Source organism: Scophthalmus maximus, chromosome 13, assembly GCF_022379125.1.
Source record: "Scophthalmus maximus strain ysfricsl-2021 chromosome 13, ASM2237912v1, whole genome shotgun sequence".
In the NCBI taxonomy this organism is placed as follows: Eukaryota; Metazoa; Chordata; class Actinopteri; order Pleuronectiformes; family Scophthalmidae; genus Scophthalmus; species Scophthalmus maximus.
In genome coordinates this window covers 3,504,212-3,517,695 of record NC_061527.1, presented here as the reverse complement: position 1 = coordinate 3,517,695, position 13,484 = coordinate 3,504,212, and the positions used below count along the sequence as shown (strand labels likewise).

Genomic DNA, 13,484 nt, shown 5'->3' with positions numbered 1-13,484 from the left:
TTCTTATGAGTTCCGTGGCCTCAAATGGTAAAGTTCGGATGTATTTGTCTGCAGATGAAACTGCCTCTTCTCCCACTTTTTGGTCTGTCGATCGATCGACCGTTGAAAGATGGTAGGTGGCGTCTTCAAATTGCTCGTCTCGTTCCAGATCCCAAAGATATTCGATTCACTGTCGCATACAGGCAAAGAAGACAATTAAACACTCGCAACATATCGGAACCGCGGGGAGTTGATTATCAGTCCATGGGGTTTGTGGACTTTTCCTCATTTCATCTCAAAATCCAACGGCAAACTTTATTTCAGGAGACAAAGTCCTTTTAAAAAGTAAAGATCCTCACTATTTTGTGTTGAGGACATAGTTTCCTCAAAACTGGGGCAAAATAAAGTGAGACTGTCTTCACGGCCAGACATGTTTCGGTTATTTGGGAGAACTGACCCTTTAAGAATCAGACGTGGTCATGATGTGTGATGGGGAGGGGAAGGGGGGGGGCTCCAGTGGCCTGGCCCAGATCTTATAGTGATTAAGGGTAAAAACGAAAACAGGGGAATAAAAGCAAACAGCTGTCATCCAGTGTCACTCATCGGCTCCGAAGCACTTAGCAAGTGCGCCGCCCCGCCCCGTCCCGTCCCGGCGGGCCCATCCGAGTTGAGTCACATATACACTAGATGTTTTCACAGGGTCACTGTACTGGGGAAAAAGAACCAAAAGACATCTTCTCTTTTCCTGGCAGGTTTTCGTCAGGAACAATTTCTTGGTCAGGGAATTTGCTCAAGTGAAACACAAGTCTGTGGATTTGTCCAGAGGAACGGAGAGACGGCTATTTTGTGAAAGGATGTGTTGCTTTGAAATTTCCAAATGTTTTGAACAAACCCCCCCAATCTGACTCAGTTGTATTTGTGTTCTGGCATGAATCAAAAGCTCAGCAGATAAAAGGGAAACTACTGTATCTGCATCTGCACATGTGCGCACAATGGGAGGAGAGAGCAGGTATAATGGACACAGGTACACTTGTCAATGGACAGCGCCACCTGGTGTCCACTCGTTTGGGTTCAAAACCAGAAATAAACACTGTCATATAAATGCAACTACTTGAATATAACATTTATTCAAATTGTACCCTTAAAAACGAACCTGGGCTACTTCTGCACTTGTTATTTGACATTTTTGAACTGTAAAGCAGCTGGCATGGCTTAGTGGGTAACACCACTGACTGTGGTACAGAAGATGGGGGTTCAATTCCCGGCTTAAAATCCAGCCTAAGGCCTTAATGCTACCTCTGATATGTCACCGTCAGCCAAATGGCTTTAATGTATATCTGCATGTTGCAATTGAGATGTGTTTGGAAGTGAGTAGAGGAGTTTAGCAGTGAATAGCAGTTGAAATAGTTACAGGAGGAGTCGAGCCTCCGTACATGAGGCACCGCGGCGCTACCAAGTGAGTTGAATTACTTCCAGAATTAACGGGTATATGGTTGAAGTAGATCACTGCGAGTGATGGATAAGAGTTAAAGTAGTTAGCCAAATTACTGGAGAAGCAGTTGGAATAGCTACATGTAACGGATAAATGGATGAAATAAAAGTAATGGATTTGAAAAGTTTGCTAAACGCAATGGATACTGAAATAGCTTAAAGGAAGTTAGCGAAAAGCGCAATTGCTAAAACGTTAAACCGTCTTCTGCCACTTGCAGAAACGGACAAAACCAACCGACACCACGGCCCCTTCAAAGTTCAGATGACCAGATTGGGGACATGACGGTTGGTGTTGGATGACGGGAGTTCTTGACGACTCTGGGAAGCATCCAAACCGAACTACTGTCCTGAACTATACGCCATCAATAAAGTGTTTGAATTTGCCCAGGGATATGAAAACCCCGATGTTTCACTCCCAGCTGGTCAAACAACTTGCCGTGAATCAGACGGAGAGAGAGAAAGAAAGTTAGGAGGAGTGACGACGCCGCCCGTCACCCCGATTTCGCCTTGTTTCCTCTGCAGTCTTTGTGAGCTCAATCAGACGGTCAACAACCAGCCAGTCAGTAAATGACTGCGTGTCGAGAAAGTAGTGCAGGTTGAACAAGGGGTCGACGAAAGCGACCAGGACGAGGAGGGTTTAAGACGAGACCACGTCATCAGAGCCTGAGGGGAGGAGAGGTTTGGACTCACAATCAGGCTGCTTTTCTTTCAAGTGTTCGCTCCGAACCGAGCCGGGGACTCAAGGTCCTTGGACGATTCCTTTAAAGATAAGCTCAAAAGCAGATGTGAAACTCGTTGCCGTGCAGGCCAAGCAACAGTGGCAGTGAAACTAGCTCCGATGTGTCTGAAGGAAAGCAACGGAACTTGGGGAGACTCAAAGAGAGTTGGAGCGATTGAAGTTAAAGCTGCGCCGAAAGACAAAGACACTTCTTGAGCCCTAAGAGTTGTTTCTTATCTCACACAACTGGGATGCTTGGCAGTGACGACTGAGAGCCAGGGCAGAGTCCCATATCAAATAGAAACTGTGGGCCTCCTCGTGCCAGCCCTATTCATCGGGTATTACGACAGTATTCTCACCCGACCACGATAAAGCATCAGATGGACAAACTTTCACGACCCATTTTGAAGTTTGTTGAATCCTCCTCCGGGGTCCGTTGGAGAATTAATGCCAAGTTGAAGAGTAAGAACACAGTTGGTTTTCGTTTGGCTGCCAAACAGACATTACTATAACCTTGCTGCATCGACTTTAAAACGTCGGTTAGCACTTTCTGTGTTACTTTGTGGAATCGGGAACCTTATGAACCGATATGACTACGACTGCTGCTTCGTCACCAGTCGTCCGAGTGTTTGAGTTAAAAAAAACAAGGTGGAAGAATCATTTCCATTCTTTGCTTTGGTCATGTAGAAATACTTTTTAGCAGTGAACTCAAAAAGTATCAAAAGTACCTCTAATGCAGTAAAATGCCTCCATAAGTGTTTTATTGACACACATTTTATTCCTGGATTCTTGTTGCATTGGGTTTTTTTACTTGTTCTGCAGCAATTCTTCAGATTTAATGTCGATATTAAAGTTGATCTTTGTCATTGCAAATACATCTTACCTAATTAAAACCATGCAGTCAGAAGATCATCTGAAATGTTGTGGTGTAGAAGTATAAAAGTAGCGTAATATAGTGAAAGACAAGTATCTCAAGTATTCCCCACGAGTACTGCACTTGAGTAAATGTACTTCAATCAGGAGGGGAAAGTGGATGAAGAATAACTATTAATCACAGATTCAACAGAATGAAATGTGATGACATGGAGTCTTGGTAGAGTCTTTGATGCTCGGACTCAACGGTGAGATATCGTAGCAGAGGGCATCTGCACTGAACGGCAGTAGAATAAACCCCCCCCCCCCCCCAGTCGGGACACTGGTGGTGATGGCGGCTGATGACTTGCAGAGACCGATGAAGAGATTAATCTGATGAGTCTGCGAAGAAGACTGGGCGGCGAAGGGGAGCGTGACAGTAACAGCAGCATGGGAGGACTAAGGCAGGGAGTTGGAATCATATTTAAACAGGCGGCAACGAGATGATATAGGCTAACAAGGGCGAACAGCTGAACGCTGCCAGGGTAAAGACAGCAAGAGGGAAGCCGGCAGTGGGCATGAGCGAGAGGATGAGAGTGAGAATCGAACTACGACCGAAGCAGACAGGCACGGGAGTCGTCCTCCTGACTGAACTCACGCCAGAGCTACATTTTGTGACTGGCGTCAGAAGTCTGAGCAACACTGCACGATGACGATGATGGTTTTTTTGCTTTATTCAAATAAATTAAGTCTATTACCTTCGTCCAGGAGGTTACGTCTCTGTCTGTCTGTCTGTCTGTCTGTCAGCAGGATTACTAAAAAAAGCTACTCAACTGATTTCAACGAAGAAGCCATTCACTTTTGGGGAGTTGATCCAGACAAAGGGGCGGATCCAGGACGGTTTTGGATTTCATTTTCATTATCGTTATCAAATAGGGTATTGGCCCTGGTGGAGGTATATGCACTCTCCGAGCGGCCGTCTAGTTCTGATCAGTCAGTTTTCAATAATAATAATAAGGATAATACATTTTATTTGTAACGCACTTTACATCAAAATCTCAAAGTGCTACTTTTCAAGCATGAATGTCAAAACATTTGCTGCGTCCATCTTCTGTTATGTGAGCATTTGCAGGCATTCGATTCCATTAGACTGGCTTTTTGGACAAAATCAAATTTTGGAATATGTAATTCATTACTTCATTACCCTGGTAAACGTAAAACATACATGCACGTATATTTTGATTAAGCATTTAATCGAGGTAATAACGGGCAGTTTAATCAGTTGTGAAAATAAGAGGCGATTGTTCTCGTCCAGCCGCGACACCCACGACTCCTTTGTGTGCGACACGCGTCATGGGGAGAGTTCACCTGACTGAAGGCCACGTGAGCAACGTCTCTCATTTAAAATGGAAAAAAAAAATCTGAATTGCATGTGGTTGAACGTGGACCGTTTCCAACCAGCAGTCAGCCACATAATCAGGCGGCCCGGTCTCAGTGATGCAGAATTTAACCTCTGGTACGTCGGCGAGCGGCCTCTGCAAACGGCTCACGCGTGCAAGCGGGGGTTTTTTCCTAAAGGAAAATGTGTCGCCATCACAAAGTGCACAGTTTTACTGAGCGAAGGTCACATCCTCATGGACGTCGGCGAGAATTGCTTTGCATGCACTACACACACTATGGGCGCATAAGAAGACGAGGGCATTCACGGCGTGTGGGCGTGAAGCGCGGAGAAGGCCGTACCTGTGGAGAACGGCGTGCACGCCTCACTGTATGAAGTCTTCTTCTCTTTTTATCATGTTTTCTTCTCCTTTTTTTGCAGCTGATGTGGTGACAGAGACGAGGCCTATAACGCATGCCGAGTATTTCACCACTGTGTCACTCTCCCAGCGTTCGTTCTAATTATTGACCGCTGCAGAATTGCCGGGGCTTTAATTAGTGCTAGTGTAACTAATTGGCTCGCATAGAAGTGACATTGACGCGAGGCAAGAAAATGAATTAATGAGGAGAGGCATTGGCAGATTAAATGGAACTGCTTAAAAAAAATGAGAAAAATGGACGCCTGATCCAGCAGAGCTGGCATTTACACTGCGAAAACAAGGAAACAGAGTCCTGCTCCCAACCATTCGTGGTCGTCCACGCATGTGAGCGCGTGGGCGGGTGGATGACCGCCGCGTGTGTGGGTCATCCGACATGTGTGTGTGTTTCTCTGTGAATGCGTGCCCCTCCGTGTGCGGGCGCACTCTTCATCAGAGCTCAGATGTAACGAGATGTTCATTTAGTTGACGGGAGAAATCTCTCACGCGCTGGATTTGCTGCGATGTAAAGTATGTTAACCTTTAAAACAAAGCCGGCCCTGGCCCCCCCCCCCTCTCATTCTCCTGTAATTGCTCGCGCTGGGTAAGCTCACTCGCCTGAAAAGGTTATCGTGTTCCTTTGCCAGTTGTCATGACGAATGGGTAAACATAGCAGGAAATTGAAAATTGGAAGTTTAGAAAAATCGGCCTCGCGCGGAGTCGACGCGTAGCATTTGCACAAAAAACGAGGGCTCTGTTGTTTTCGTTGATATTAAAAAAAACACAAACAAGCATGTAAATAAACAAAAAAAAAAAAGGCAACGCAGGCAGACCGTGAATTAATACACTCACGAAGGGAAGGAGGGATTCAAGATCTGCACGGCTGCTGCATTAATATTCACTAGAGTCTTGCACAACCTGCAAGTTTCTGCTCTGGCATATTCTGTCTTCTCTGGTGGCGTGTGTGTGTGTGTGCGTGTGCGTGTGCGTGTGCGTGTGTGTGTGTGTGTGTGCAAGTCATACACAGCAAAGACGATGTGTGTATCTCGTCTGGATATAATTACGTGCACACCCATCTTTTGTCAGTCCACACACACACCCACACACACACACACACACACACACACACACACACACACACACACACACACACACACACACACACACACACACACACACACACACACACACACACACACACACACACACACACACACACACACACACACACACACAGTGATTACGTGCGCACTGTGTTTGTTGTGCATGTCATTAAGTCTGGTCTGCATTAGATTTCGGGTTGTTGTGCGTTTCTGGGAACACACAACAAAAAAACTGATTATGTGCGCAGTATTCGCCGCGCACATGATTATGTGCAGTGCACAGTAGATTTTTGTGCTTGTGCAAACTGATTGTTTGCCTCGGTGGGTTAAAGAACCAGTGTGTGCATATGCGATTTGCCTTTTTGTGCCTCCCCATGGTGCACATCCCCCTGTGGGCAACAGATGCAATCTTCGAATTTTGTCTTTGCCGTCTCGTGTGTGTGTGTGTGTGTGTGTGTGTGTGTGTGTGTGTGTGTGTGCGTGCGTGCGTGCGTGCGTGCGTGCACATTTGTCTGTGTGTACATTTATGTTTCCCTCTTTTGTCCCGCATTTATTCCTGCTTGTGCCAGGAGATCGAGCAGCCCGGGTGGTCACGGCGAGACAGTAGGCAGCATATAGATAAGCCGAGGGTACGAGGAGAATGGCGGGCAGAGGCCGTGTTTATCGTCACAGGCTTGGGAACCGCCTGCCTGCTGGACCCTGAAAACTCATTTTGACAGATTCACCTCCTCCCTAGCTGCCGAGGCGTGGTGGGGGGCTGATGACACCCGCTCACCCGAGCAGCTCAGCGTAGCGTTAGCCGGCACCACGTTGAGCCAAACCTGCGATTTATAAATCTGCCCTCGGCATTAAGCCGAATAATGGCATGCAAGAGGCAACCGCCAACCTCGCCAGCGACAGCTCAGTTTTCCGCAAAGAACCTCGTCTATTCTTCGCCGTTCCTTCGATGGTCTTAACTGTGAGATGGGTTCATGATGATTAGGAAATGTTCTTATTTTCCTGTTATCGTGCAACGCCGAAGGCAAGTGTGCTCATGGAGTCAGCTGTGTTAACAGAAATCTGTGCAGCAGCAGTATTCTCCTTCTGCCACTGCAGCAATATTCTCTCAAATTCCATCTTCTCCTGGACGAGCCACATCCCCACAGCCCGCTGCGTTCTACATCCCTGTCCAATCAAAGATTGTTACTCTGCTGTCATAGTGGTTTGGCTTCTCTCTCTTACTTAAAAATGGTAAAGCAGCTTTTCAAAAGATACATATTTGCCATAGTGGGCAGTGCCTCCACAGAAAGCTGTGATTGGGGCTTTTTCTTTTTTCTTTTTTTTTCCACCCACAAAAAATCATAAATAAAATGATCAAGAAAACAAGCTCAGTTCTGCCACATCTCACACAACTCAAGACAATTGACATTTGGCTCCGTTCCAGTGAATCAGAGTTGCTGTTTGGACCGCTGCCAACACCCGTCTCTGTTTCTTTTTCTCTTTTCAGATTAGAGAGAGCAAACACAGAGGAGGCGGCGCGTATCATATCCTGAAGGAGGCGAGACATAAGAGCATGACCCTGTGTTTACAGCGCCAAAGAAGAGCCAGGGAGAAGTCTCTCTGGCCAGGGAATCATCGCCTACCTAGCTACCACCGGGAGCCATTTTAATCCTGCTCTGAGCTGCACTGGTGGGACGCAAACGTTCCCAACTCCACCAGGAGGCTCACTCCAACCCATCTGCCAGCTCAGATAACCATCTGATTGTTGGCAACCACATGTTTGAGTTGACTGTATGTGACTGCCGCCGCCCATTCTTGAGCAGCAGCAGCAGCAGCCTCCTGCGCCCCCGGTCTGCACCATGCAGTGGAGACGGCGGCACTGCTGTCCCATCAAGATGACCTGGACGGTCAAGCGTTCACTCTTTCGGACCCATGTGGCAGGCCTCCTCTCGCTGGCTCTGCTCTTCACCTTCTTCTTGTTTTTCAGCCACCAGGACTGGCTGCCGGGACGCAGTGGACCCCGGGAAAACCCACTGACTTACACCATTAGGGGCTTTCGCAGCCCCAAGGGAGAAGCCAACCAGAGCAGCTCCCTGAGGAGCCTGTGGAAGGAGACGGGGTATGTCGCGCCAAAGCCTCTGCTCAACCTCAGCTCTCAGCAGGCGGATGGGGCGGCAGGAGAAGGCGGTGGAGGAGGTGCCAGGATGGGTGTGATGGGGCTTGGGGACACCATGAGCACTAACAACAGTTTACAGAAGGAGATGGATGTTGGAGGGAGACTCAGTGCTCAGCCCTACCGCTACATCCTGAACGAGCCGTTCAAGTGCAGGGACACCACGCCCTTCCTCATACTCCTCATCGCCGCAGAGCCCGCACAGGCCGATGCCCGCAACGCCATCCGTCAGACGTGGGGGAATGAGAGCGTAGCAATGGGCCTGGGGTTTGTCCGTCTTTTCCTGCTCGGCGTAGGGAAGAGCTCCGACACCTTCCTTCAGAACAGCATACAGGAGGAGAGCCGCATTAACCACGACATCATCCAGCAGGACTACCAGGACACGTACTACAACCTTACCATCAAAACCCTGATGGGCATGAACTGGGTGGCCACCTATTGCCCTCATGCCTCCTACGTGATGAAGACGGACAGCGACATGTTTGTCAACACGGAGTATCTCATCCAAAAGCTGCTGAAGCCAGAGCTGCCTCCCAAGCAGAGGTACTTCACCGGCTATCTGATGAGGGGCTATGCACCAAACAGAAACAAGGACAGCAAGTGGTACATGCCACCAGAGCTGTATCCAAGCGAGCGCTACCCGATATTCTGCTCGGGCACGGGGTACGTGTTCTCAGGGGACATGGCGGAGCTGATCTACCAGGCTTCCCTAAGCATACGCAGGCTGCACTTGGAGGATGTTTACGTGGGGATCTGCTTGGCGAAGCTACGCATCGACCCGGCACCCCCTCCCAACGAGTTCCTCTTCAACCATTGGCGGGTGTCTTACTCCAGTTGCAAGTACAGCCACCTGATCACGTCACATCAGTTCCACCCCAACGAACTCATCAAGTACTGGAGCCACTTGCAGAGCAACAAGCACAACGCCTGCATCAACATGGCGAAGGAAAAGAACGGCAGGTACAGACACCGAAGGTTTCACGGAGAGAGGCCTCCGTGACGCATCCTGTGACTACCACCCACGTCAAAAAAACTAAAAAGGGAGCTGGGCGCACTGTAACTACAGCCGATGGAGGGCATGTGGACGTCAGCACTATACACTATATGGGGAAAAGCACATGTTTTTGGTATTGTGTACAGTTAATGATCCAAACTATTTTTTTAATTTGAGAAAATGTTAATTATCGTAAACCTGGTGAGCTATTTCCGAAGGGGAGGGGGGAGGACTTGTCTGTGTTAATGCTAATTCAGGTGCCAACAAAAAGGTGGTAATTCACACTACAGTTAACGAGTAGGTTCTCCTCTATGCGTAGTACGGTACGTCACAAATCTTAGAAGAAAAAACAATAGTGTTTACACAGACAAAGGGAAATGTAAGTGTATTATGTGGAAAGTTACACTACCTAAATATGAATGACATTATCTTTTGACATTGACCAGTTATGCTGCCCTGTTTCTCAGTGTTTACTTTACATATTTATCAAAGATCACAACTTTTAACAAGAGGGTTTATCTGTCATATACTGTATTTTATTTTCAAATTTAAAAAAAATCATCACGGAAGCACTCAGAATCACATCAGAGATGACTGAGATTGTATTTTTTAAAGCTTTACAAGTGAGTATAACTGCACCTGAGCAAATGTGCAATGAATCAATTAATTAAATGTATTGAAGTCATTCTGTTGGCAGTTGTGTGTGTGTATTTTCTCTGGGTTACTTCAAATGTATCACTTTTCAGTGAAATAACAGTGAATAATTAATCATGTTTATACATTTACATCATTATGATGTTAATTTATTTGTTATAAACTACAATAAGTTATTGAAGTTTGTGTTGTTCATGTCTGAAGAAGTAAATTGATTAGATTGTTTGTCAATGGAAGTCAATTCATGTTGCATGGACCACACATCAGACAACAACATCATGCTTTTAGTTTTATCCTTATTGTGATATTAATTTCAAAAATATCTCTCAACCACTAATTTGGGAAAAAAAAAGCAGCCAGTAGCAATAGTAAAGATATTAGCATAAAAATAATGAAAACATTAAGTGGGAATTTACTTGCTCCGAAACTACACTGAACTAAATTATAAACGCAACACTTTTGTTTTTGCCCCCATTTTTCATGAGCTGAACTCAAAGATCTAAGACTTTTTCTATCAACACAAAAGTAAATATTGTTCACAAATCTGTCTAAATCTGTGTTAGTGAGCATGAGATAGATAATCCATCCACCTCACAGGGGTGGCATATCAAAATGCCGATAAGTCAGCTCTGACTGCAGGAATGTCCACCAGAGCGGTTGCCCGTGAATTGAATGTTCATTTCTCTACCACAAGCCGTCTCCAAAGGCGTTTCAGGGAATTGGGCAGTACATCCAACCGGCCTCACAACCGCAGACCACGTCTAACCACGCCGGCCCAGGACCTCCACATCCAGCATCTTCACCTCCAACATCGTCTGAGACCAGCCGGCCGGACAGCTGCACATTTTAGAGTGGCCTGTATGCCACACCTATGAATTGATTTTAAATTACAGTTCATGAAGATACCATGAGCTGACAGACTGAATGAAGGATTAATAGCTGGTGCAACCCTGTCACTTTATTTACATCTCGTCATATAATAATGCTATCTCTACAAACATAATACCTTTTCGTATTAGACGATGGGTGGTTTATCGTATTCAGTGGACCCTTGCACAAAAATCCATTAACTCGCCCAACAGTAGTTTCACTACAATATGTCCCAAAGAGTAAAACGGCGAGAGAGAAGTTCAGGTTCAGGTAGAAACGATGGGAATTGTTCTCCGGGCTCCGTGTCCCTGGAGAATATAAAATATTATGCGGCAAAACGTCCAAAGTTTAGATTTTAAATAGAAATGAATGCATATATGATTCTGAAAGGTTACTAGTGTCACTCCAGACGGAAGAGACGTTTCTGCGAGTGCAAATGTGCGGGTGTGTGTGTGTGTGTGTGTGTGTGTGTGTGTGTGTGTGTGTTTGTGTGTGTTGGGGTGGAGGGAGGCAATAAATAAACACACTCCAGTGCTCGGGGCCACCAACAAGAAGAGCATATAATTGGGTGATGACTTGAAATAGCCTATATCAGATGACGGTAATTTAATTAAACTAATGGAGAGCAGAGGCTCCTGCACTTTTTTTCTTCTTCCGCAGACTTCCCCACACATCTGTCAGTCTGGTTTTAATCACCTATACGTCTGAGTGACTCTGTTTAGGGAGCTGTAAAAATGGGCACACGTCGCACAAGCGTATATTTTAAGCCGCTAATCACTAAGCACGAGGGGTCTTCAGGAAGGAAGAGGCTGAAACGGTGAAGAGAGCGCAGGGCCGGGGAGAATATCAAGATGTTCATCTCAGATAAACTGCACGGCGGCAGAGGAATTGTTTCGTGCAGGAGCCACGGGCGAAGAGGCAACAGCTTTTATATTTATCACTTTGAACGCGCTCGTGTATTCTGCCACTGCATCAAGTTCGGTACAACTGCTATCACAACAGTTGTGCAGTTAGGGAAATATTTTAAAGCAGATATCGCACGATTATCTTGGAAGAGAGCAAGTCAATCAGCGCACGCATTCTATATTTATCACCATCGTCTGCTTCACATGTACAGATTTGCACGCTGTCAGCTGCATCTATTTAAAAAGAAAAGCTGAAAACCAACAACAGCTTCAGTAAGGTGTGTTTTGCCTTTAAGGTTTTACCTCTGGAAATAAGTGAGGGATTGAGTTATATATTATGTATGTCTGTTCTTTGTCAGTGACATGATCCTCAGCATCTCTCAGGGGTTGTGGAGAGATATTCTTACAAGTCTATACAAGTGATATCTGTGGGGGGGTCAAACAAAAAAAAATTAGAAGCAAGAAGTGAAGGTACAGAACTCAAGTCGCTGCCTGGCTATGTTGCTGTGCCACTCGGTGTTTTACTGATATGACTGTTGTTTCAACTGGAGGTAAGGCAGAACCATCCCGCAGACCTGATTGTCTAGTTCTTATTGTGGAATTCCATCCATCCATTCATATCCATACCGCTCCTTCCTTTAAGGGTTGCATGTGGGGAGCTGGAGCCAATCCCAGCTGACATTGGGGCGAGAGGCGCACCATGGACAGGTCGCCAGCCAATCACAGGGTCAACATACAGAGACAAACAACCCTTCACGCTCACATTTACACCTATGGTCAATTTAGAATCTCCAAATTTACCTAATCACAATCTGCAAGTCTTTGGAGCGTGGGAGGAAGCCGGAGTACCTGGAGAGAACCCACCGGCACACACCGGGACAACATGCAAACTCCAAACAGAAAGGCCCTGGATGGATTTTGTCCAAACCTTGATTTGAACCTTCTTGCTGTGAGTGGACGCTGCTAACCACCACACCGCCGTGCAGTCCTATAGTAGAAATATTCATTAAAAAAAATTTAAAAAATAGCTAATAACCTAAATTATTTTGGTTTAAGAAAATGTAAGGTCCCATCCCTCCACCAAAATTAGTTTTTGTCATTTTTACGGCATCCTGCTAACCAACAAAAAAACAGACATCGGCGGATGTAATAATAGAAATATTAACGCGCCACAAACAATACACTGAGCAGCCTTTAGGTTTTACTTTAAACCAATCCTTAGCTGCCACGGAGCAAAACAATGAAATCCACTTCCTTCCTCAAAGTCCCAGCCATTCTAGCAAGGTCCAATGCGCGAAATACTCAGCCGGTCCCTCGTATTCATCACCCTCCATTAGTAATGATTAAAGTCATGACTCAAAGCGAGAGGATATTGGGAACAAGGTTGGGTATCATTCATGCATGTCCTATGCAATCAGAGCACCAGATTACCAGCATCCGGCCGCATTCAGCCCTTAAGCAAATAATGAAAATGAAGGAGGGTGGGTGAAGGGGAACAGGGAGAGGGGAAAAGAGGTGAGGGTGAAGCCGAGGCACAGGCAGAGAGACTGGTCTGCTTCTGGTGGGGGAGACAGAGATGGTTTTTCAGGGTTAAGTGTAGGAAAGACGGGAGTGGAGGCAGCCGGCTGTACAAGTAAAAGAGAAAAGGATGATGAGGAAAGAGGAAAACTAGCAGGAAGCAGGTAGTGATGAATGAAGGGGTAAGCAGCAGTGACTGATCAGTATTGAGAACCTGTGCTGCTGTAAACGTGGTATAAAAGGCTAGCGGTGGAAACGGATTGAGATGTCTGCCATGATGGAGTGGAGGCTGCGGCCCGGCTTTAACACCGCAGCTCACTGTTCCTCAGAAGTCACAGAGGACGAAATACACTTGAGGAGGAGACAAATCTCCTGACCTTTCCACAACAGCCGTGCCCGGAACCTGACTAATATCTCTCTGTGGCCTCGACTGATGATCCCTAATGGAAGTTTTA

At 46.3% G+C, this 13,484-nt stretch overlaps 1 protein-coding gene across 2 annotated transcripts in view; it reads left to right on the top strand.

Moving 5' to 3' along the window:
• Positions 1-9,767, top strand: part of b3galt2 (UDP-Gal:betaGlcNAc beta 1,3-galactosyltransferase, polypeptide 2) — a 34,270-nt gene extending 24,503 nt beyond the window's left edge. For both annotated transcript variants that reach the window (XM_035647124.2, XM_035647123.2), the window contains exon 2: positions 7,423-9,767. In XM_035647124.2, the coding sequence (XP_035503017.1) occupies positions 7,775-9,088 (1,314 nt within the window). In that variant the 5' untranslated portion in view covers positions 7,423-7,774 and the 3' untranslated portion in view covers positions 9,089-9,767. The remainder of the gene's footprint in view (positions 1-7,422) is intronic.
• Positions 9,768-13,484: the final 3,717 nt, after the last annotated feature.